The sequence below is a fragment of the Pleurodeles waltl genome, chromosome 8 (assembly GCF_031143425.1).
Source record: "Pleurodeles waltl isolate 20211129_DDA chromosome 8, aPleWal1.hap1.20221129, whole genome shotgun sequence".
NCBI classification, from domain to species: Eukaryota; Metazoa; Chordata; class Amphibia; order Caudata; family Salamandridae; genus Pleurodeles; species Pleurodeles waltl.
This window is the reverse complement of record NC_090447.1, coordinates 1338964896-1338991191: the sequence shown is the minus strand read 5'-3', so window position 1 is coordinate 1338991191 and position 26296 is coordinate 1338964896. Positions and strand designations below refer to the sequence as shown.

The window sequence follows — 26296 nt, the reverse complement described above, 5'->3', positions numbered from 1 at the left end:
TTAATAATTTTGGCATGATTTTGTGGTGTTCTTTTTGTGGGCAGTTTACCTCCATTGTGCATGTGGAATAGTGTTACCTTTTTGCAGATCAGATTGGGGCTTTGTAGGCTGCCTTCTAATGACGTAATAGGAACTTCTTGTTCTCGCACCATAATACCTCCATTATGATGCATTGGCTTACCTGCAAGCCTGGTGGTGGGGACACAGGGGGTTCTGGCCCTACACTCTTTGAGGGTTCTAACAGGCCCACCCACGAGGTGCCTTTAACCTAAAGCGCTTTACCTGGACACCTTGGGGTTAGTGGTAAGAAGATTATTACAAGGATCATATAACTGTGCACGATGGGCTTAAAGTGAGTTGCTGGAAACACACAGGCTTATCTGCAGAATGCAATTTCTGTGAGCTGAAGCAGCCTTTTGTATCTCTACAGATAGCGTTATTACACGCATAAACTAGTAATCAGACACATCGTGTTTCACTCAAAGGTAGTCTGTCTGCTATGTGCAATCGTAATTGTTTGCCACTTAAGATTCTGTCCTGCTTTATTTTTTTTAACTAACACACTTTAAAAGTCGTACTGATTTCATGAATATATAATGTGCGCCAGAGAGCAAAAACTTGTTATGAATATTTGAAATTGCCATTAACAGTAATTTACATCAAGGAAGCAATGGAATTATTTCCCTTTTAGCCCACCTGAAAGTGAAAAGGCCATCAGACCATATGCATGATCTCGAACTAAGGGTACATCTCAGTGGAATTTTCATTAAATCCTGGCACCTAACTCGAATTAAGAATTTAGTTTAGTCTCTTTGGACCATTTCTGAAGGGAAATGTTCTTGAAAGGGTTATTACTAATCATTTGACAAAAATCTGCTTTATGGCTCTGATGATAGTTATTTTCGTATTGTAAGAGCGGGATTACATGTACCAGTTCATAGAGCGCCAACTCTGTGCCCACCTCCTGTTATTGGACTCTTTTTCATCCATTATGCCACAAAGGAGTTAAGAGGGAAGACACTTGATTGTGAGAACCCTCCCCCGAAGAACAATACAATACCATAAAACCCAATCAGAAATCTGCTTGATTATGCTTTTTGAAACCTCCTCATAGAAGTGGAAAGCCTGCTTCACTACGAATAGGGCGATTATTAGAACAACACGAGTATTCCTCTCTGAATGAATGTACTGTAGATTGACGTCGTACAATTTAGAGTTGATAGTGGACATGTGAGTACTGGGGTTCGATTCAATAGTCTTTATTCGGTCATAGCTTTGACCATAAAAGCACAACATTTAATACATTTTAAAACAATCATAACAAATTCAGGCATGCATTAAAATAAAACCACAATAAAAATAGATACCAGTTTCATGGAAAGAGAGGGGACCCAGCCTACAGATTTAAAAAAAAAATAAAACAATTTCCATTGTAAAACATAGGGCCTGATTTTGACGCAGGTGGTTTCTCGGTCACAACCGGGGCGGATATCCTGTCCGCTGTATTGCGATCTATTTATAGCCAATGAGGATCATAATACAGTGGTCAGGATATCCTTCACGCTTTGTGACGGAGTAACCCATTCGCCAAACTCTAAGGCAGGCCCATACTTCTTTCTCAATCTGATGTCAATAAAAATATAATTAGGCACAGCAAAATAGACTGTAGCGAAGGATATACATTTTAGAATGATCATCCCTCTTGATGGGGCATAAAGTGCATATGCAATAAAACTTAGCATAAAAACAAGCTCTTAAAATGCGTTCTAAAGTGCATCATAGGTTGGGAAGAAACAACCCCCCAAAGCAGTTTGCATGTTTAAAACCAGACACCATTATAAAGCATACTTCTTTCTCAGTTTGATAGCAGTACACATTTAATCGGGCAAGGCAGAGCAGATTGTGGCGGATACTAGATATTTTATAAGATCAACTCCTCTTGGTGGGACATATTGCTCTTATGGATTAAAACTGGGTGCAAAAAACAGGGTCTTAAAGTATGGTACAAAGTGCAAAGAAAGTATAAAGTGCACCGTTGATTGGGGAGAAACAGCATCACACGGACAGCATGGGAGAGATACGACCCAAGTGCTGTTGAGGGAAATGTGACTAAAAAGTGTACTGTTTTTAGTCTTAACCATGTTAAATAGTATCTATATTCAAGGTTCCTAACCAATGTCAGGTAACACTCCATCACTGAAGTGGTAGAGATTGGCATATAACTGAGAACAAAGGGCATGTCAAGTGACTTATCTATTCTGTTCTCCTTTATATAATAGGAATCTTTATTTAACCAGATCCTTGGTTTGAGGGCCAATACTTTCTGGAGAGTCAAAAAGAGAACTAAGGCCCAAGTTGGTAAAAGTTTTCTTAGCATATGCCAGCCATGGAAAGGCACTCGTATTACTTAGGTTTAAACAGTCTTCCAGCGCACTCCTAGAAACCCAACCTCAAGTATATTCCATAGCTCACAGCCACAATAATAGAGGGGCCATTCTAACTTGGTCCTCCACAAAGCCCATGCCCAATTCACTGTGTGAGATGAGAATTGGGGTGGATTTAGAGACGGCTAAAAGCCTACACAGAAACTTATTTTCAGCTGCCTGCAATCTCCCCCAATGCTGCATACCCACAAACACCTGTTCCATGTTCCATCTGCAAGGCATTTGCTTTTGTAGAGCTGGGTCATCTCCTTAAGGGGCTTGTAGCCTAACATTCTAGAGCGTCTATTAACCCTATCGCAAATTAAAGTAACGATTTTTGATGGTTCACCTTTAAGTTTAAATTAGTCATAAAGTCATTAAAACCATGTAAAAGGTTCTGAAAATGTTGCCAGTTTGTGCTTTAAGAACCGCATCATCCATGTATAAAAGTACCGGAACAGGATGAGGCCAACTCTAGGGACATCATTGCTACAAGAGCCCACAACTGTATCCAAAGAAGTAATATAAAATAAAAACAAAAATGGTGCCACTATGCAACCCTGCATTTATATCTGGCAACCTTAATTGGGTGTTTACACTCTCCAAGCTGGGTGTAACGTGCTTTGGTAGTTGTATCCCAGGGTAGGCACCTGACAACATTCAGCAATGTGGGTTCAACTCCAGCATGCACCATCAAGTCCCACAATTTTACCCTCTCAGCCAAGTCAAAAGCACAGGATAGGTCCATAAAGGCCATATCTAGGGGACCTCTCCTGGCTTTGACATAGTTCCCCATTATCAGGGACCGATTAGGTGTTTGCTCAACGGTCCCTAAAACAGGTCGAAAATCATATTAGAACATTGAGAAGAAGGAGTTAGAGTCTGCCCAATCCTCCGATTTACCCAATAGAACACACCCTAAGATTTTTTTACAGTGGATTCTAACAATAAAATAGGCCAGTAGCAGACTAGAAGACTCCTAACACCCTTTTTTATAAATTAGAAATGTGATGGATTCCCTCCAGAAGTCGATTGGTACCTGCCCTGAGTACGTTTGTAAATAGTGGTGCCCAGAGTTCTAGGTTCTGCTTGAACAGGTCAATGGGAACCCCATCAGGGCCTGGTGCCTTCACTAATGCTGCTCTCAAAATAACTTTAGTAACTGATGCTATATCAATGAACTCAACTAGCCTTTTTTCATCAAAGACAAAATGATCTATACTGGTTTCTAATGGGGACTCAGCTACTGATTACAGGGGTCAAAGATGAGGGGGAGAATGGTTGATCCAATCTTGTGCCAGGATATGACACTATGGGCCTGATTCCGAGGCCGGCGGGCGGCGGTCGCCGCCCGCCTGGCGGGAACCGCCATATGGCCGCTTCGACCGCGGAGGCCATTCAGGCTTTCCCGCTGGGCTGGCGGGCGACCGCCAGGAGGCCGCCCGCCAGCCCAGCGGGAAACCCCTCCCCACGAGGAAGCCGGCTCCGAATGGAGCCGGCGGAGTGGGTATGTGCGACGGGTGCAGTTTGCACCCGTCGCGTATTTCAGTGTCTGCATTGCAGACACTGAAATACACAGTGGGGCCCTCTTACGGGGGCCCCTGCAGTGCCCATGCCATGGGCATGGGCACTGCAGGGGCCCCCAGGGGCCCCGCGGCACCCCCTACCGCCATCCTGTTCCTGGCGGGAGACCCGCCAGGAACAGGATGGCGGTAGGGGGTGTCAGAATCCCCATGGCGTCGGAGCGCGCTCCGCCGCCATGGAGGATTCTCCCGAGCAGCGGAAAGTCGGCGGGAGACCGCCGACTTTCCGTTTCTGACCACGGCTGAACCGCCGCGGTCAGAATGCTCGACGGAGCACCGCCAGCCTGTTGGCGGTGCTCCCGTGGTCGGTGACCCTGGCGGTCACCGACCGCCAGGGTCAGAATGACCCCCTATGCCATTTGCTACTCCTTCCAGAAAAAAAGAACGGTTTATAACTTCCCAGAAAACCCTATTATCTTTCCAATGGGCTGCTTTCTTGAGGTCTTCCCAGGCTTTACCTCTAGTTTCCTTTTTTTCTTATTTCTATAGCCTTTTTGCAGCTTTTCCTGTCTGAACAGCCTCACTATCACGTGGAGTCATGTTAGTGTCCTTTTTGAGTGCCTAGAGCACTAACATGCACTCAAAATTAAACCATGACTGGAATGAGAGGTTTTTGGCTGGCTCATTTTTAGTTGTCTTACGAGCAACAATTCCATAAATTACTATAAAACTTTCACAAATTTTACTTGGCTCAGCATTAACAGAAAGACAAACAGACTTCATTATCAGCCTCAATAATCAAGTCCTTAGCGTATGTAGGTCAACATGAACCCATTTTATACAAATCCCTTTATTCACGGAATAACAAAGGGGAGCTTAGCCGTACCTAGTGAACTGGGATGCAAAGCAATAAAAGCGCTTATTATAATTGGCTTATGGTTTCTGTGAGGAAGTGACACCTCCTAACTTGCTACTTTCTGTGCCAAATCTGCTGACAATAACACAGAATCTATTGTGCTTCCTTGTCCTCTTCCCACAAATGTGGGAGGGTTGACAGCACTTTGACTGTGTATATCGGATGAAAAAGGCAAATTGTTGGTGAGAACTATCTGGTTTAGGGCTTCCCCACATGCTGAATGTGTAAAATGGCTAACATCTTCCCCTTGCCCATCTTTGACCCCACATATCTGATCACTACTGTAAATGCATTTCACAATATTAACCCCTTCGCTAGCAGGCCTTTTCCCCTCCTGTGCTGAATCTTTTTTGGCTATTTGGGGCAGTTCACGCTTAGGCCCTCATAACTTTTTGTCCACATAAGCTATCCACTCCAAATTTGTGTCCTTTTTCCCCAACATCCTAGTGATTCTAGAGGTACCCAGAGTTTGTGGATTCCCCTGGAGGAGACCAAGAAATTAGCCAAAATACAGCGACAATTTCATCTTTTTAAAAGAAAAAATGGGAAAAAAGGGCTGCAGAAGAGGGCTTGTGGTTTTTTCCCTGAACATTGCATTAACTAAGGGTTTGCGGTGTTAAAATCACCATCTTTCCAGCCTTCAGGAACAGGCAGACTTGAATCAGAAACCCAAATTTTTCAATACAATTTTGGCAGTTTACTGGGACATACCACATTCTTACTATTTTTTGTGCTTTTAGCCTCCTTCCAGTTAGTGACAGAAATTGGTGTGCAACCAATGCTGGATCCCAGACTGCTAAACATTTCTGAAAAGTAGACAGAATCTTGAATTCAGCAAGGGGTGATTTGTGTAGATCCTACAAGTGTTACCTACAGAAAATAAGAGCTGAATTAAAACAATATTGAAATTGAGGTGTAAAAAAACATCAATTTTTCTTCACGTTTTACTCTGTAACTTTTTCCTGCGATGTCATATTTTCAAAAGAAATATATTGTTACGTCTGCTAGACCCTTCTTGTTTGCGGGGATATATAGGGCTTGTAGGTTCATCAAGAACTCTAGGTACCCAGAGCCGATAAAGGAAATGCACCTTGCAACGGGTTTCATTGTATACTGGGCATACAGCAATTAATTTGGTGAAATATAAAAAGTGAGAAATAGGTATCAAGAAAACCTTTGTATTTCCAAAATGGGCACAAGATAAGGTATTGAGAAGCAGTGGTTATTTGCACATCTCTGAATTCCGGGGGCCCATATTAGCATGTGAATTACAGGGCATTTCTCAAATAGACGTCTTTTTTTACACACTGTCTTACATTTGGAAGCAAAAAATGTAGAGAAAGACAAGGGGCAATAACACTTGTTTTGCTATTCTGTGTTCCCCTAAGTGTCCCAATAAAAATGCTACCTCACTTGTGTGGTTAGGCCTAATGCTCGCGACAGGAAACACAACATGGACAAACCACATTTTTACATTGAAATCTGACACGTTTTTTGCAAAGTGCCTAGCTGTAGATTTTGGCCTCTACCTCAGCCGGCACCTAAGGAAACTTGCCAAACCTGCACATTTTTGAAAACAAGACACCTAGGGGAATCCAAGATGGGGTGACTTGTGGGGCTCTGACCAGGTTCTGTTACCCAGAATCCTTTGCAAACCTCAAAATTTGGCCAAAAAACGCTTTTTCCTCTCATTTCGGTGACAGAAAGTTCTGGAATCTGAGAGGAGCCACAAATTTCCTTACACCCAGCATTCCCCCAAGTCTCCCAATAAAAATGGTACCTCACTTGTGTGGGTAGGCCTAGCGCCCGCGACAGAAAAATATAACGTGGACACATCACATTTTCCCAAAGAAAACAGAGCTGTTTTTTGCAAAGTGCCTAGCTGTGGATTTTAGCCTCTAGCTCAGCCGGCATTTATGGAAAACTAGCAAACCTGCACACTTCTGAAAACTAGACACCTAGGGGAATCCAAGATGGGGTGACTTGTGGGGCTCTGACCAGGTTCTGTTACCCAGAATCCTTTGCAAACCTCAAAATTTGGCTGGAAAACAGTCTTTAAGGGAAAGAGTGGCTTGGTGAATCTGGGATAATTTCACTAATATGATTGCGCGCTACGCATGAGTTTTTTGGCTTGCACTTCTTTCTCCTTGTCACTTTATAGTTGGGGGGAGTGCACAGAGTACCCTCATTCTTGATAGGAATCAAGTCTGGATTAGATTCTTCATCAGGGGCCTTCGATTGGGATTCAGTCAGTTGGGAGGACAGCGATTAACTGTTATACAGATTCTATATAGTCTTTGACCAGGTTGAGTTTAGTGGATATTCCCTCTATTGCTGACGTAAGGTAGGTTGTTATGGAGGGGGTTGAGAGTAGGCCCTTCTCCACCCCAACCCTTTAGGTCCCAAATAAGCTTTCTTCCCCATCTCAGTTTCACCTTAATAGTGGAAAGAGAAATCAGTAACATGCATTAGATATCCTACACGGTTGTAACATAGAAAGCAAGACCCACCTTATTGGGTAAAGAAAACCACTCACCGGGCTTTAGTCGAGAGGGTCGCTACCACCAACCAAGCAAATAGGTCAAGAGACAGGGCCAGTCCCGGTCTCAGTCAGCCACAGACGGGCCCGGTCTTCACCCGGGCATGTACCAGTGTGAGCCCCTTGTGTGCGTCCCATGCTGCGGGGGATTAGCAGCCCTTTTGTATCAGCCACTGGCGGTGTGCGCCACCGGTGTCTTCCCTGCCGTAGTGCACTCTAAATGCTGTAGTGAGCCCTGTGATTCTGGTGCGGTGTGCCAGTGATGGGAGTTGCGAGCAAGTGATGTCAGGGACAGTTATCCCAAGTGAATGACCCCTAAATAGTATAACAGTCTCTTTTTGCAGCATGAAGCCCCCTTTGGAGTTTTAGCGAGTATTCAGGTATTTCCACTAGGTTTTTCCTAAGTCCCCCCTCTGTGTATTATGACTTGTCCGGTAAAATGTGCATTGTTGACACAATCCTTAAGAAACTTCCTAGTCACTTTTAGACCCATGGAATTTCCACCATGTCTTCAATTTAATCTGAAATAGGCCAAATAAAGAAGATGTATTTGCTACAGCATGCAGATGCCCTTTTAGGTGATGTGGTACTTTAGAACTGGTACTGAACTGGGTTGGATTGGTTGATTACTAGCATTCCATAGGGAGGTCACACCTGTTTGCCTTAGTGTGTAGCCTTTGGTTGTGACAGATGATGATGGTGGTGTTGATGGTCCGATTTTGTAAGTCTTTTGCAGCCTTTGTCATTATTGATAATATGATGTAATTGGCTCATCTTCATCATTAGCTCTCACCCCATTACACAAAAAAATGCTATCCCGTTTGGGGAAATGATTCGGGTAAAAAGAAACTGTAGCAATAGCAAACTTTGTGATTTGGAATTGAATAAACTAGAAAATAGATTCATTCAGAGAGGATACTCTGTACAAACTATAAATAAAGCCAGAAAGAAAATCAACAAAATTCAAAGAACATCCCTCCTAAAAAATAATGTATCAAAGAGTCGGACATCAAAAGGGTTGGTACCTTTCTGTACCCCATTCAGTCAGAATAGTCAGGACATCTATAAAATACTGTGTAAAAATTGGGGTATATTACATACCGACAATACTCTGAAACATCTTTTGCGGACTAAACCCATAATGATCCACAAGAGAGGGACTACTATTCGAGATCTTGTGTGCAAAAGTTATTTACCGCCATCGAAGGATAAACCAATTACTTGGTTATCCACTAAACCTAGTGTTTTTTTTTAATTGTAGCAGATGTAATGTATGCTATCTTGCGCTGCACAATACTTTCAGTTTCGAGTTCAATGGCAGTAAAACATATAAAATCCAAGACTTCATTAATTGTAATACCAAATATGTAGTCTATATACTAATATGTGATTGTGGGAAGATATATGTGGGGAGTACAATTAGACCCCTTAAGGACAGGATTCAAGAACATGTACGTGCGCTTAGAAATAATGATCCATTATCACCTATAGTACACCATGTTAGTAGCGAACATTCTGGAATAGAGGTCCCTAGATTTAAATATATGGGTATTAGTCAGACACAGGCACATTCTAGAGGAGGTAACCGTGAGTTACAACTCAGAAGAAATGAGGCTAAATGGATACTTAGATTAAAAAGCATACGAATGGGAATGAACATTGATCACGAATTGCATTATTTTCTATGATTCCATACGGTTTCAAAAATTTATTATATTTGTCTGTGTCATGTTTTATGAATGACCAACATATGTGGCGACATTCAATGGAGTAGACTGTTGTATTTTTGAATTCATATCATATGACCTGTCTGTTATATTGCTCTCTGAACCATTTCGTTCCTATGTATATGATACCTTCTTGTAACATAGTGGGTATGACACCACTTACTAATGGACACCAAGGTATTCTGTTGAATCTCTGACTCCCTCGTAGTCATACTACAGTAAACTATTTCATTGACAAGTATGAATGGATATATTGGATAGGTTACTTGCACCTTTGAATAATTCTCATTATATCTTTCTACGACTTTACTTTGTTTGATATCAGATATACAGACAGCTATATTCACCAACTGTCTGATCATGAATATTTACCAAATTTCTCATTTGGATATCCCTTTATTACATGGGGAGATATTCCATTATGACTATAGGAGGCTATTTGGCAATCCTCCTGTCTCTTTGTATTGAAAATATTGGATCCATTTCTGTTTTGATCTGACTTTGTTCGCTGTGTTATTATGATATAACACAGCTGACAATATTCTAAAATGGCAATCTCAAATTAGATGCTACTACATACATGGATTAGCATCACTTTTTTTAGTCGTTTTTTAACTTCAATGAATACAATTATCGACATTCCAAGTTAAAGGCACCTTATATTGAGGTATTAGATTGACATTGGACTTCCACTGATATGTCTCATAAATGGGGATATTTAATTACAGATTTTTCATGATGTTGCGATGAGCTTGGGACTTACATTATCAACTTCAAATAAAGATTAGTAAAAAAGAAATTTTCAAAGCCTTGATAAAGTCCCGTTTGGGACGAAACACGTGTCGGCTGAATCTGGATGAACTGGATAACTCTTTTCTCTATTGGATGAAGACAATTCTTTCTGCTTCCATATCACCAGAGTGGATATTTTCTGTCCCTATGATCAATTTGCTGGACTTTGTATGAACTTGCTAAGGGACTAATTACTCTTCTGTTGATTTGAATATATTTTTGTCCTATTCTGGTATAAATAATTGTTTTTCATGTATGGACAGGGTATTTGGTATTGAATTACATCTGTATTGTCAAATTTTGTAAACAACTATTTTTCTTAGTACATACCAAATGAAATGACTTTGATTTGTTAATTAAAATTTCTTCTTTAACTTTTTAACTATCAATTTCTGTACTGATACCACTTTTTGTAGGAATTTATATCACAGTTCTCTTACACAACTTATTGACTTATGACCATTCTATAATTGTTAACAGAGTGTCATTACTTTTTATGTGTGCTCCATTCTCATCTTCTCATAAATTTAATTTGCTGGCACAAGCTTGCTTGTGCCGACACACATGCTTGACAACAGGTATGTTTTGAATGTATGAGCACCTATACAATACTCGGCATTATAGGAATGTGCGGCTAACTTTGGGTTTCTGTTGTCAATTCCTTGTATCAAAAATGTCTGAGCTGGTGCCTGCAATGCTGAGAGTAAATAAAGTCATAGAATGTTGGTGTGCAGCCTGGAGAGGAAGCTAGGAAATATGGGTTTGGAGGGTGGATGGAGCCCTGAAAGGACTTATTTTCTATCACTGTAACCTAAAGCCCTAGCATGAAATATAAACACGTACATCCTATCTGAGTGACTCCAGACTCCTGCATGAAGACCCTGCCCTTTACCTTCAACAAGTGCCTTTAACTCTGTTTACATAACCATGCCCAAAAATACCCATTTGTCACCCCAGAAGAACCTCATTGCTTTCTGCTTCTCTCTGGATGTCTTTAATATCTGCAGTATTGTCTTGCATCAACCTGTGCCCTTTAAATGGTCTTACAAGTGTAGGCAACTCATATTTTAATGTATGTTAGAGGTAGATTGTGGGTACTGAGCTTGAATATAACAATCCTCCAGTGGTGAGATTTCAGGAGCCATCATGTTTCCTTTAAGGAGAAATCGGACCGCTGACATGATGTTTGGCCTTAATTACATTTTTCATCAAACCAAAAATAGCGTGCAGTGTTCTCATCTTCCTGACAGTCTACTCATTTAGACTTGAGTTTGATACATTGATTATGTCCTGCTTCGTTAAGCTCAAAACTTTATAAAATTATTAGAAATTAACGCCCTTCCAGCTTTATATCATGGCTGTCAATGCCGCAGTTTTCCCTCCTCTCAGTGGTGCCATAATCCAATAAAAAAGATTAGTGTTGTAAAAACAGGTTATACTATTACTCAATTCGATGATGATCAATGTATGAACCACATGAAGCTTTCATTGGCTCTTCCTTTCTTTGACCTACAGGTTGCATACAGATCTTAGAATGAGGGATTACCTCATTGCGCTGTTGTACCATCTATTTGACTTCTCCAACTTCCAAAATCATCTCACCTTTTGTTTGCGCTATTGCCTAGAAGCTTCTAAGGCAATTGTACCTCTGTAAAACCTATAAAACACAAACTCTGTGTATAGGTTCATCCGTAGGTTTTGTGAGTGAAACAAGTAGAACACTCATGCAAGTCAACCGTATCCTAGGTCTGTTCCCTCCTAACTACAACTGAAAATTCAACAGTTATTCATGTTTACAGTGAATTATTACTGTTTAGTATGCCTCACCCGTGTCCATTGATCAAGCCCAGAGGTTTTGCTTATGAGAACAGATGACTATCATACATATGCTTGTTGTAGCCAATTAGAGTACAATGAAAAAGACAATTTTATTTGTATAAATTAATAAATATGTTTATCCAGTATTGGATCTTTCATAAATTCACATGCTTGAATCTTCCCCATCATCGAAGTGGGAGTCCCACTGTATCCTATAAAGCAGTATATAATAATAACCATAGAGTCTAAAATGCAAATAGGCCTGTAATTTGCTAGCCTATCCATGTCATTTTTTTTAAACGGACCAAATTTGAACTATAACCAGTCAGGCAACAGCACCCTCCATAACACTCCCAAGAGAAGCTCCCTTCCTCAGATTTTCACCACACGTCGAGTGTGAAGGGAGTCTCCCTGAGCTCTGCTCAGTTCTTTTCCACAGATAACTTCAGATACAGTTTGGACTTTCATTTCAATCCAATTATGTCTGATTATAAAGGCCTCTTTCGCCCCTGCAAGACGACAAACATCTCACCCCTTCTTCCAAGCCACCTTCTAGTCATGAGAGAGTCAGAGGCTGAAGTCCTTCGGAACTCCATGTAAAATATCAGGAAGAGGAGGAAGAATATTATGAGGGTGACCAAGGTCAAGACTTTGAGGGATACTATCATACACCTTCTACTCAGACGTACACTGAGAAGCAGTACTACCTGGAGTTGCATCGTCCACAGGAACATGCATTTATGCCTTGTATATTAATAGAGGATCTCCAAGACATGCTATCAAATTATAGACTGTGCTTTCCTCCACAAAAAGGGGTACCACCATCCACCCCGCCACGTACAGTTTCTGTTCCGGCATCAAGTATTCCGCCTTCAATTACGCCCAGGATGACACTACCATCACACACTGTCTCCCCTCCGAGAGATGATCCTTCCACCCCAGGGGATGACACCAGAGAAGAAGGCGAATTACCGTCTCAGCCAGATGACTGGGAGGATTAAATCATTCCTACTCCATCCCCACCTCAACACCCTCCGGCCAATTCCCCTCCGGAAGACATTGGGGTATTTAATTCTATTATGGAGAGGGTGGCGGAAAGGTTTCACCTGCCCATCGCAGTTAAGCATTCGGATTGCTTCTTATAGGATTTCAAAGATCAGGCTCGGAAATCAATAAGGTTCATTCTCATCATTGACCACTTATGGCAGGAAGGTGTTAGGATTATGAAGAACCCTGCTACAGTGCAGGCAGTCCTGCCACGTATATTGACAAGAAATACAGGGCACCTGATGATTCTCCTTCATGCCTCACGGGGGGATCCTAGGCCGGATTCTGTGATCTCACAAGCTGCGCAGAGACAATCTAAGAATCCGGCAGCTCCCATTTCAGAACCACCAGATAGAGACGGTTGATGCCCATAGGCAAAAGGATTTTCCGTCATGTCGGTCGTTACAGTGAGAGCTGCTAATGCTTTAGCCATCCTGGCACATTATAATAGGCAGATGTGGTCTGACATCAAACCTATGATCGATCTCATTCCTGAGGAGTAAAGGCAAGATGCAAAAAAGATCTTGCAAGAAGGAGAACGAGCCTCTTCTGAGATCATTGACACTGCCATGGACATAGCCTTGACAGGGTTTAAACAGTTGGCAGGCGCCGCTGTTCTGCAAACAAAGATATTAGATATGGCATACGACGGGGATATGCTCTTTGGCAAGCACATAGATGAAGCCCTTCTTGCTATAAAGACAGACACTGACACAGCTAAATCTTTAGGCACTTAGCAGTATAGATGACTGCCTTTCAGGGGGGCAAGAGGACGTGTTTCTTCTTTTTAGAGAGATTCATATTATCGCTCGTAGCAGTTTCAACCTTACCAACAATTCAGAGCATCACATTCTTATCGCCAACCAACTACAGCTGGTTTCTCTAAACAGGGAGCCTGTTGCAGAACTACACATCAACTCAGAGACACAGGAGGTAAGCAATGACCTAGTTGAAGTACCAGCTGCCCAACCTTCTCTGCATCAAGTAGGGGCAAATGTATACAAGTGTCTCTAACAACTAGACAAATATCACCTCAGATCAATGGACATTGTACATAGTGGCTTATGGTCACACCTTAGATTTGAAACCACCAACTACTCCCCCAAAAGGGACGCATTCCCCGCAAAGTGATGCTTCTCAATGGAGCAATAGAAAAGTTCCAATGGCTCAAAGAGGGAAAGTGTTCTATTCCCGTTTTTTCCTTGTGTGAAAGAAAACAGGGGAATGGAGACCTATTCTAGATCTCTGGCATCTCAACAAGTTCCTCCGCTAACAAACTTTCAGAATGATCACTATTTCAGAAATATAAAATCTCCTAAACAACGGAGACTATCTGAAGTCTCTAGACTTGGAGGATGCTTATTTCCATATCGCCATTCATCCCAAGCATCGCAAATATCTTCAATTCACAGTAGCTGGTACTCACTATCAGTTTCGAGTCCTTCCCCTCGGACTCAGATCCATTCCACCCATATTCACCAAGTGCCTAGTCCCAGTAGCAGCCGCTCTCAGGAAGCAAGGTCACCAGGTCTTTCCATACCTAGACGACTGGCTACTAAAAGCGTCAACTAAACAAAGAACACTAGCAGTGACAAAAGACTGCATTGCACTTTTTCGAAAACTAGGTCTCCCAGTCAAGGAGAGAAAATCCCTCACAGTACCCACTCAGAGAATGACCTTTCTCTGAGCTATCCTGGACACGCAGCAGAACAAGGCTTTCCTTACAAAGGAAAGACAAAATCGACTAGCATCCTTAGCCAAAAAAATATTTTAAAAAGTTCATTTCAGTAAGGTTGTACAAATCGCTCCTAGATATGATATCTTCCACAGTCAACCTGGTACTAAGTGCACATCTCAAAATGAGACCGTTGCAGGAAGAGTTACAAGTGCAGTGGAACCAATCGCAAAGATCATTTGAGGATCACATTCATGTTATGAGAAGATGATATGGGCTTTGGAATGGTGGGGTCACCAGTCTCATCTTTCTCAAGGCCTCACGTACATTCCGTTAGTCTCTCAGTTTAGAATTACGATGGATGCTTCAATGGAAGGACGGGGAGGTCTTCTCCAAGATCTAGAGATCCAGGGGAAATGGTAAAGCCATCAAAAGCTAATGCATATCAACAGCTTAGAACTCAAAGCCATTTTCATCATGTTACAGGCATTCCTCCCGAGGATACAAGGGCCTCGAGTGCTGGTGCGGACAGACAACACAACCAGCATGTAGTATATAAACAAGCAGGGAGGCACGAGATCTTTAACGCTCTCAAAAGAAGCTTGGGTCCTATGAGACTGGCTAACAAAACACACCATCTCCCTGAAAGTCGAACATGTTCCAGGAGTGCGCAACACGTTAGCAGATGCACTCAGCAGGACCAACAGCAATTGTCACGAATGGGAGCTGGATTAAGCCCAACTAGACAAAATATTTGCGACATGGGGAAGGCCAACTCTAGATCTTTTTGCAATGAACTGCAATACCAAATACCAATTTTACGCAAGTCGGTATCCCCTCCCAGGGTTTTGGGGGAATGCCCTATCGATGTGATGGTCCGGGATTTATGCACACGAAGCTTCTTTTGATGTCGGAAACCATGCCGATACGTCTTCTCCCAACTCCAGCGCTATCATCAGTGCATCAAGGGGAGGTCTTACATCCAGACCCAACGTCACTGCACTTGCATGCATGGCTCCTGAATTCCATGAGTTCCAGCCTCTCAAGTTCACCCTAGAATGTAGAAGCATGCTTTCTAAAGTGAGAGCAGACAGCACAAACAAAACGTAATGACTTAAATGGAAACTGTTCTTTTGTTGGTGTCAGAAACATAATTTACACCCGTATGAGGCCTCTCCGGAACAAATATTAACTTACCTGTTAATGCTAGCGAAATCCGGGCTCGCACATTCCTCAGTGAAAGTGCATTTGGCTGCAATCTCCACATACAGAAGATCTTCAGACACGGCCTCCCTTTGTTCAACACGATTAATTAAGCAATTCATGAGAGGTTTATTCAGGGTCTTTCCTCCAGTAATAGTGCCTCCTCCTGAGTGGCACCTTAACGTTGTACTCTCACAATTAATGAAATCCTCGTTTGAACCTATACATAAGGCAGACCTCAAGTTCTGTACGTGGAAGATAGCTTTCCTCCTAGCAATCACTTCCACTAGAAGGGTCTAAGAAAGCCAAGCTTTCACTACACAAAAATCCTTTCTGTGTTTTAATGAGGATTTCGTCATTCTCAAACCAGACCCAAAATTCATCCCTAAGGTGCCTTCTCAAATTCATCTCAATCAACCAGTTATTCTCCAAACATACTTTCCCAAGCCTGCATCGCCATCAGAAAAATCACTCCACACATTGGATGTGAACAGGCGTCTTAAGTTCTATCTTCAACAAACTGAAACTTTTTCCACGTCAGATCAATTGTTACTCTCCTAAGGACCTGGGCGACTGGGTTCTGCAGTAACAAAGAGAACGATAGCAAGGTGGCTATCAGAAACCATTCAGTTCTGCCATTCAGCAGCAGGAAAACCTCTAGAAAGGCAGCCTAGAGCACATTCAACAACAGCAGTTTCTACCTCCGTAGCTCTGTTTGCTGGAGTTCCGTTAGATCAAATATGCTGCACTGCTACTCGGAAGAGTACCCACTCCTTCACAAAGCACTACTGTCTTCAGTCCACGCATAGGATGGATGCGGCCGTGGGCCAAGCAGTTCTACGACACCTGTTCCAGTAAGGTGAGCCTCTATGGTAATGAAGAATTTTATTTCTTTTACTGGTAATTATATCTATTGTTCTTGTAATTTTATTATTATTATTGTTACAAGTTAAACATCTCTGCATACAGTGTTGTGTTACTATGACTGCTATATATAACTGATGATATATGTGATAGAAAATTCTTTCATGCCCACCATCCGCTTCAGTTTTATTATACTGCTTGTTATTCTGATTCAAGCATGTGAACCTATGAAATATCCAATCCCGGATAAGAAATTAGTTACTTACCTGTAACTGCAGTTATCCAGTATTGGTATCTTTCATAGATTCACATGTGACCCCCTCTCCTCCCCTTAGAGGCTCCCTTTTACTGACTCAGGGAACCTAATTCCTTTTAATGCTGAAAATCTGAGGAAGGGAGCTTCTCTTGGGAGTGTTCTAGACGGTGCTGTCGCCTCATTGGTTATAGTTCAAGTTTGGTCCATTTTTTTAAAATGACATGGATAGGCTAACAGATTTCAAGCCTATTTGCATTGTAGACTCTATGGTTATTATTATATACTGCTTTATAGGATACCGCGGAACTCTCACTTCGACGATAGGGAAGATTCAAGCATGTGAATCTATGAAAGATACCAATACTGGATAACTGCAGTTAGAGGTAAGTAACGCATTTCTTTTGAAAAAAAGAAAAATAAATGTTTTTCTTAACAGGATCCATATATGTGTTTCTTAACTGCAGATGCCATTTGCCACTGAAGTGGCAGGTGTACCTGAAAAGAGATCAGGTAAAATAAAATAAAAAATAGCAGTTACTTTACAACCACCACAAGCTCATTGTGAAATTGGCTTTTGTAGGAAAGTAGCCTCTTTCTAGCTTGCTAACCCCCACATTTGGCCTGTTTGTCAGTGTGTTTCACTGTGTTCACTGGGATCCTGCTAACCAGGACCCCAGTGATTATGATCTCTGCCTTAAAACTTGGTTGCTGGAACCTATTTCATCCCACAATTGGCATACTGGTGCCCACATGTAATCCCCTATTATATGGTACCCAGGGCATTGTTGTTCCAAGGGATCCCTATGGGCTGCAGCAGTTATTCTGCCACCCATAAGGAGCCCATGCAAAGGGTTCTGCAGGACTGCCATTGCAGACTGCGTGAACCAGGTGCCTGCATTTCACTATAGGTCTCTACCCCAGGGCACTATAAGTCAACCCTATGGTAGGCCCTCTCAGCCCAGAGCGCAGGGTGCAGGTACCTGTGTGTGAGGGCACCCCTACACTAGTAGAGGTACCCCCGCAAATTCTAGACCCACTTTTCCTGAACTTTCTGAGTGTGGGCACTCCTTTTTACGTGTGTGCTGGACATAGGTCACTACCTATGTCCAACTACATAATGGTAACTCCCAACCTAGGCATGTTTGTTTTCAAACATGTTGGAATCATACCCAATACTTTTTCAAGTATTGGTTGTATGATTCCATGCTGTCTGGGGGCTCCTTAGAGAACACCCAGCATTGCTCCTACAGCCTTCTGAGGCGTTCCAGGCAGCCCCAGCTGCTGCCACCTCACCGATAGGTTTCTGCCCTCCTGTTGCTTGAGCAGCTCAAGCCCAGGAAGGCAGAAAAAAAGAATTGTTTTGGGAGAGGGGTGCTACACCCTCTCCCTTTGGAAATAGGTGTTACATGGCTTGGGAGGGGTAGCCTCCCCAAGCCACTGGTAAGCTTTGAAGGGGACACTTGGTGTCCTCTGTGCATAAACCAGTCTACACCGGTTCAGGGACCTCCAGTCCCTGCTCTTGCACGAAAATGGACAATAGAAAGGGGAGTGACCACTCCCCTGTCCATCACCACCCCAGGGGTGGTGGCCATAGCTCCTCCAGAGGGTCCCTGGGTTCTGCCATCTTGGCAGACAGCTCTGGGAGCATCTGAATGGCCAGGCAAGGCAAGTGATGTCAGAGCCCCATCCTGATAGGTGGTCACCCAGCTAGGTGACCAATCCCCCTTTCAGGGATTTTTTTTGTCCCTCCTTTGGGTGGTTCCTCAGATTTTGGTTTGCAAGATTCCAGCAGGATTCCTCTGCATCCCATTACTTTGACTTCTGACCAAAGAAACTGCATCTGGACTCTCCAGGACCCGACAATCTGCAACAAAGATGAAAACTACACCTGCAACATTGTCTTTCAGGCTTCTTCCAACTTCTGCAATGTTTCCCCGGTCGTGCATCCTCTGAGGTCAGCATGTCTTCAGTCTGCACAGAAAAGAACAAAAATCTCACTTGGAGTGAAGGAGTCACTCTCCTGCATCTGCAGGCACCAACAGCAATGACGACCGGCTCCATTGGTCCCCTCTCCTGCTGAGCTGCGTGAATCCTGCACCACGGGTGGTGGTCGGAAGCGGTCCAGGCAGTCTTCTCTACCAGCTGTCCAAATTGGGTGGAGGTAAGCCCTTGCCTGTCCACGCAGGACAGTACCCCCGTGCACTGTGTTCTTTGCAGCTGCCAAGGCTTGTTGGCACTTCTTCCATGGGGTCTTCAGTCTTAGTGTACCTCCAGCCACCAGCACTCCTTCCTGTGACACACAGCTCCCTGAGTGAGTCTCCTGAGGGACTCCTTTCTCAGTGCTGCGTGGACTTCTTTTGCAACTTCTGTGTCGCTGTCCTGTTGGACTCCTGTGTCTGCTTTCTGTGGGCTTTCTGCGATGCTGAGGGCCCCCTCTGACTACCCCTCCTGGGTTGAGTCCTCCTGGGCCTTGCTGGTCCGCGGCAGCACCACTTTCCGTCAACCACGACTTTTGCCTGTGCCAAGGGTTGTTGGTGGAATCCGGACACGCAAACCCAACTGCAATCTTCCTTCCGGCGTGGGACATCACCTGCATCCTCCAGGAACTCGACTCCAGGGCTGCAGTGCTGACTCTTCTTCCTCACCGTCGACCAACTCCTGCAATCCTCAGCTTGGTGGGTAGGGGCGCCTGCCCCCACTGGATTTTGCTGTGTCTTCTGGACTTGGTCCCCTCTCTCCACAGGTATCTTCAGGAATCCACCATTGGTTTCTTGCCGTCATCTCTGGGTTTTGCAATTCTTTTCTTCAAAGTGGGTGTTCTGGGAAAATTCTAGTAATTTACTCTGGCTTTCCTGGTTGCGGGGGGGTGTTGTGGTACATACCTTTGTGCCTTCCTGGTACCCCCAGCGACCCTCTACACACTCCACTTACCTGGTTGGGGGTGACACTCTCGCATTTCATATTTTTACTATACGGTTTGTGCTCCCCCTAGGTCCACTGTTTTCTATTATGTTTTACACTATTTGCACTGTTTTCTAATTATTCTTATGCCTATGTCTGACAACTAGTGTATATATCTTGTGTATTACTTATCTCCTAAGGGAGTATTGCCTCTATAGTATTTTGGTTTTGTGTTGCCATAATAAGGTACCTTTATTTTTGTAACACTGAGTGTATTCTTTCATGTATGTAAGTGCTGTGTGACCACAGTGGTATATGCATGAGCTTTGCATGTCTCCTAGATAAGCCTTGGCTGCTCATCCACGGCTACCTCTAGAGAGCCTGGCTTCTAGATACTACCTACACTACACTAATAGGGGATACCTGGATGTGTTATAAGGTGTAAGTACCTTAGGTACCCACCATACACCAGGCCAGCTTCCTACAGCTGTTGATTTCAGCATCAGGCAGTTGGAATTACCATTCTTAACAGAGAGGATGAAAAAGGCTTAATCTTTTGTATCTGGGTGGGAGGTGACATGTTAAAAGCTACAGTATGCAAAACAGCAAAGAGAAATGGGACGGCTTGATTTGATTTTTTTTTTTATGAACGATGAAAAGGAGGAGCTTAGCTATGAACTGTTATAGGAAGAAGAGGATGGACTATGTTTACATGTACTCGTCATTGATATTTACATTTACTTCCCTGAATTTTGGTTATTTTGTTTACTGTTCCCTGATGAGTTTTAAGGTGAAGAATAATATGATCCTCTTTTCTTGACAAAATCTGTTGACGCAGCTGTTCGCGGTTATATTCAATTTACAATTGTACTTACATTATCTTTGGAGGTTACTTAAATGTTAAGTTAAGGTGCCCTCTATCTTTAGCTAAAGATTCTAAGACATCTTGTTGCTTTGATAACATGCTTGCGATTTCACTATAATGAAGAAGCAAGGGAAGACTGTTTTCAGTGAGAATATATCGGTTTCAGCTGATTCTTTTTTTTATTCGTAGAATAACACATATTTTGAAGCCAGGTGGGTAGAAGTCCTAGCATAGTAACTGGTTGAAAAATCTTTCAAACGTGATAAGTTCAGGCAAAGAGAGAGAGAGATTTATTGTGGATGGGACAGTGCGTTGTATCTCAGGTGGCGATTTTACAGTGTAGAGTATGGCAGTGAATCCGGCAGAGAAGTGGGGTCGATGGTCGGAGGAAGTTGGCTGTGTTGGAAAGAGGGGCTATGGTAGCTACGGGAGATGGGCGCATGTACATATTCAGTTTGCAGTTTTTGAGGTGATTGGTAAAATACTCCTCATATCAGGTCAGCGTTAAATCTAGATCTGAGCGCATACAGGTGTTAGCTCTAAAATACAGGTTACAAAATGCTAAGTAATTTCGCCTCCATTTTTTCTCTGCACAAATTCCTCTAGGCATATCCTGGAAAAATGTACACAGAAAACGATTTTTGTCATGCTGAAAATGTGTGGAAATTTGTTGAGGTAAATCCACAGCTGCACGATATTCCTCATTCTGACTTCAAAAACTGAGAACGGGCTGGTAAAAATGCCTCAGGGTCAAATCACAAGTTACGGAAACAGATTTACACCAGGTATTGCAATGTATTCCTGATAAGATCAGAATGAGGGCCGAGGTCTTAGCAGAGAACATGGAGTGGGTTGACAGCCTTACATGGGGCAAGGAGTGAAGACCCATGGGGAGACGGCGAGAGCGTATTGATATGGTAAAAGTTGGTGGAGAAATAGAAGTTTCTCCATTCGGGGGAGGGGGTATGCGAGGTGGTTCGAAGGACAGATTGAAGAGGCTGTTTTGTGAAAGCTGTTTGCCTGGTGCAAATGGCTATTGCATTGGCAAATGTTGTCCATTTGGTTCTGTGTTGGGTGAGGGCGTTGAAGAGCGTGCATGTTTGAGTGTGTCTCTGGTGATATGCAGTGCAGTGCGGAAGATCTGACATTCTACTTGGAAGACATTGGTGATTTGGGGATAGCTTTGATTTGGAGTTCGCATTTTGTTGCGCAACAGTGCAGTGCAGAGGTTGGCTGAAGAAGCAGATGGATCCTTGGAAAGGGTGTGGGACGGTAATCAAGTATAAAGAGTGATAAGGGAATATGAGGATTTTGAGGTGGAAGAAAGAGGGTGTGACTGGCTGAAGACGCTGCAGACCCCTGAAAGAGAAAGTCAAGGCGGTAGTAGGGGTGTGCTAAATTAGGACAACAATAAATAATGAAAAGAAACAAATGGCACCCGGATTTAGAAAATCATGTAGGTGTTGTTTAGCATCATTGGCGAGTTAGTTGTTTGTAAAGGAGAGAAGTGGGCCACTGTGTATATTTCAATGTTCCTGAGGGGGCGGCAACAGTTCCTGTAGCCTTCTGCGGTGGTGCAGGTGGAAGCCACTCAGTGCCTAGGAGACCATGAAATACTGCATGCCCAACGTGGCTTATGCCGAGATAGTCTTTCTGAGAGGGATGAACAGAACATTGGACCGCGTTCTGTCACCCCTGCTGACTCCAGTGAACTTTGTAAGTTACTACAGGTGATTCTTTTGTCATTGTCATACTTCGTGTTGACCTATAAACGACCTTGAAAGCAGAGTTTGTGAGGTGCCGCTGATAAATTACCCTCTGACCTGCAACTTTTTTTTTACCGAAACGTTTGGGCAACATGGCAATTGCTGCAGTAATTTTGTACTCTTTATAAGTAGTATTTGTGCAAATCTGTTATGCGTGTGGTTTTCTCTAAATGATAAAGCGTACAGTCTTCTAAAAGAAAACGGATGCTATATACTGCTCAGAGATTTCCACTTATATGTTCTAATGCTAAATCATAACATTTTACAGATTATTGTCCAAAACTACAGTACATCATTATAACATTTGTGTTTTTTAGTATATATCTGGAGGCGCTGCCGACCAAATGCCAACCCAGTTTACTTTTCTTACCTTCGAGGAGTTGGTGGCCTCTGCTGTCCCCCTGCTCCCTGAAGATCCAGCTTACTGGGACAGCTTCATTTCCAAACAGGAGACTCCGTCTCGTCAAGGAGCACATTCAACTTGAATACTGGATTTTTTACCTATAATAAAGAATGCACTGTGGAAGATTTTACTCACCTGTGGAATGTTAGCCACACAAAGTGAAAAATTATTATGGATGCGTTTCTCATTTTCGGTAAAGGGTTTTGGCAGGACAGTGAGCGACTCCTTTCATGCACTTGGAAGCCAATGCCACTGAGCTTCGGAAGTTAACCGGTAAGCGAATGAGGCCCAGCAAACTTATTTTGTCTAGGATCACATGCATGGCAGCGGGCAATTACCATTTTACCGACTTTGAAGCCAGGACTCAACAAAACCATTCTTGGTCAAAGAGGGCATTTACGGATCAAACGCCGCAATACAAATGACAAAATATTACGAATACTTCATAATACAGTGCTGACTTTTTCAGCGCCTCCTAACCAGTGGGCAGCTTTGTGACACTGCAATTCATGTTGCACTGTTGAAATAAAGTACTGCATTTTAAAGTAAATGTGTTTGATGAAAAATATGAGCAGCACCTTGGGTTCTGCAATGTCTCTTGAGAGGATAGCTTTATAATTTTGTGAAATCTTTGGACTCAGTGCGGATATTCATGATGTTTTTTGCAGCGAACTGTGATGTTTCAGATACAATGTACCGTCGAGTTGCCTCCTTCCACACACAATTAAACCGGTACTCCCACGATTGTCACGTAATCCAGGTTTGTTTTTGTTAATGTGAATTCGATCTCATGACAAATGGTGCTAAGAAATGAAACTCCTTTAATCCAATTTGGAAAAAATAGGGTCTCACTGACATTCACAACATAACCTGTACCTTACAGTATGATCAGATCTTTTAGGCTATTTCATAAACTGCAAGGGGATACGGCAGGCATTTCCAAAGGGGGTAAGTGAGGTAGATGGAAGAGAGAGGTTGAGGTAATAAGTGACGTAGGGGGAAGGAAAAGTGATGGATATGGGTGTGTGTGTGTGTGTGAAACAGAGGTAAAGCATCAGGAAAGCCAGATTCTAACAATGGTATGGGAAGGAGTGTAGTCAGTGAGTGGGCAGGAAAGGGTTCATGAGAGGGAGGGTTGTGTGATGTAAGATCGCAAATGATAACATGACAGGGCAAAGGTTGGAAGAGACTGGAAAGCACAGAGAAGAGGTGAGCTGAACAAGCAGTGGAATAAGGTGGCTAGGAAAGGGATGAGACGGAGAAGCAGTGGTGTGGAAAGAGGCGGAAATAGAGGATTTCTGGCTGTTCCTCTGGCCAAGAGCTCCAAGTAGGGGATCACTCCTGTGAAGAAAGGATTCACTGTGTCTTCCAATGGGAGAATTTCATAAGACCTTGAAAGGAGGGAAGGCTAGGACAATAACATGTTATGGAAGACGAAAGAGAAGAGGTGTTTTAGAAAGGAAAAAGGACAACATTTTTGGAGGTTCCTCCTGCCAAGAGGTCCAAGGCTAAGGTCTCACTTGTGACAAAAGGGTTGGCGTAAGTCTTCCAGTGGGAGACTGTAATAAAAGCTTGAAAGGAGGGAGGCTGAAACACAGATGAGAAGATGTAGCACGAGCGAGAAAAGAGCAAGATTTCTGGAGGTACCTCCTGCCAAGAGGTCCAAGGAGAAGAATTCTGCTGTGGAAAAAAGGGGTCGTGCAAATTCCCAAGGGAGACTTTTATATGATGTCAAAAGGAATTCAGCCCTCATATCAAGTCGAACCTCATCCCTAACATGCACTTTCTAGCTTTATGGTCTCAAATTCTATTCATATCCAATCAGATGACAAATCAAGTGCTGCATGGCTTTCATGACAGATGATTTTTAGAGGTAGTTAATCATTTAGCAAATCGCCACTGACTTTTGATGAATAATAAAGGGAAGACAGCATTGACACCTGCCTAAATAATAGTCTGTTTCCAACCTAATGTACTCTGCGTCCTTTCGGACCCACCAGAATTGTTGTCTGTCACATTACCTACTCTTTCCTGGTGGCTGTTGTACTGGGATGGAAAGAATTGTGCAAACTGTAAGCTGACTATAAGCGGTGAAGCCACGTAGATATGGGGCAAGCAAGGACAGACTGGAAGCCTGAAAGTGATAGGGGAAAGAATGCACATTGTTAGTATGGGTTGGATACAGACACGGCACAGGAGTAGAAGGGATGCGTCCATAGACAGAGGACAAGGCAGAAACAGGGGGGTTCAGGGCCACTGTTGGCCACAGAGGATTCTTCGTGGACTTATCGTTCAAGGCAAGACTAAACCTGCTGCAGCCAAGCTAGCTAAATCAATATTGGTCTCTCTGTGGCACCAATGGCGTAAAAAGTGTGCCACGGGGCTAATGTGAGACTGAAAATGCCACCCTCCATAATCTCTCCCCAAAACCTCTATTGGATAGGGAAAACATCCATGATTGGGGTGCAGAAGACCCCTCACAACGCCGGGCTCTGGTACCACTAGACCAGCTGCACTATTGGTAGCTTCGCCGCTGTGATGCATACTTAGTTGAAATTTCAATAACTAATCAAATTTGGAGAGTAAACCTTTATATAGAATGCTGTCCATATCTCAGAACTTGTTCCTGGCACGTATGACTACGTGTATGCCTTAATTCTCACTATTCCAATTTGCCTTCCCTCGATTGCTGTTTTTTCAGTTTTTTCTTCTAATAGTTGTTTTTAATTATGCATTAACTCGTACATGAACAATAAATGGAACTGATCACATTCCAGTGAAAGATTAAAATGTGCTCGAAACTAAAGTGATGGTTTGCTACTTAACTAATAAGTGCGTTGTATACAAATGTTCACAATTAAACTGTGTAAATACGGTGTGTCCTCTAAAGTCTCAAATTATCTGTGTTTCAAAGCTAGGTGCTTTTAGCAGCAAGCGGAGCTTATTTTAGCTTAAACTGATGCAATCCAATTCATTTTAATTGCCAACAATTTCTTGAGCAGCTGGTCAGCACTATTAAAATGCAGACACAAGCGTCTTGCTGTTTAAGGGTAACTTTATGACAGAATTAGAAAGAGCTATTGGCAGGCTGTTCCATCCACTCTGTTCTTGTTTTTGTGATGACAGCAATGCATGATGTAGAATCTGAATCCATAGAAACCAGTGCGTTAAACGTTTCATTGCCAAGATGCCTACACATTGAAGTAAATATTTTAGATTGTCTTGTTACAGTTAATATGACAAATTTGAAATAAAAAGTCAACTTCAGCTACTTTTCCACAACCATACTGCACGAAAATTGTTTGGTAGAAACTGAATCCATTAGATTTTTTTTCAGATTGGGTACATCGTCAGTTATTGAAGTACCTGTGGTCTTCACACCAGCATATGGAAATTACTGCCTTGTTAAATACTCCACAGTTCTGTGCACACTCTGTCACTGGTACCAAGTTACACCTGGTTGATGGAACTGATAACGCGTCCTTTTATGATTTTTTATTACACATCAGGACTCGTTTTAGGCCAATGAATCTTTTGACCCAGTTGAGAGACACCGTAGGACGAGATAGCTAATCAAT

General features: G+C 42.8%; 1 protein-coding gene across 1 annotated transcript in view; it reads left to right on the top strand.

The window, feature by feature from the left end:
• The window catches only part of AASDHPPT (aminoadipate-semialdehyde dehydrogenase-phosphopantetheinyl transferase), a 195300-nt gene extending 171832 nt beyond the window's left edge, over positions 1–23468 (top strand). The window contains exon 6 of the mRNA XM_069202342.1: positions 22633–23468. Within this exon, the coding sequence (XP_069058443.1) occupies positions 22633–22800 (168 nt within the window). The 3' untranslated portion in view covers positions 22801–23468. The remainder of the gene's footprint in view (positions 1–22632) is intronic.
• The last annotated feature ends 2828 nt before the right edge of the window (positions 23469–26296 follow it).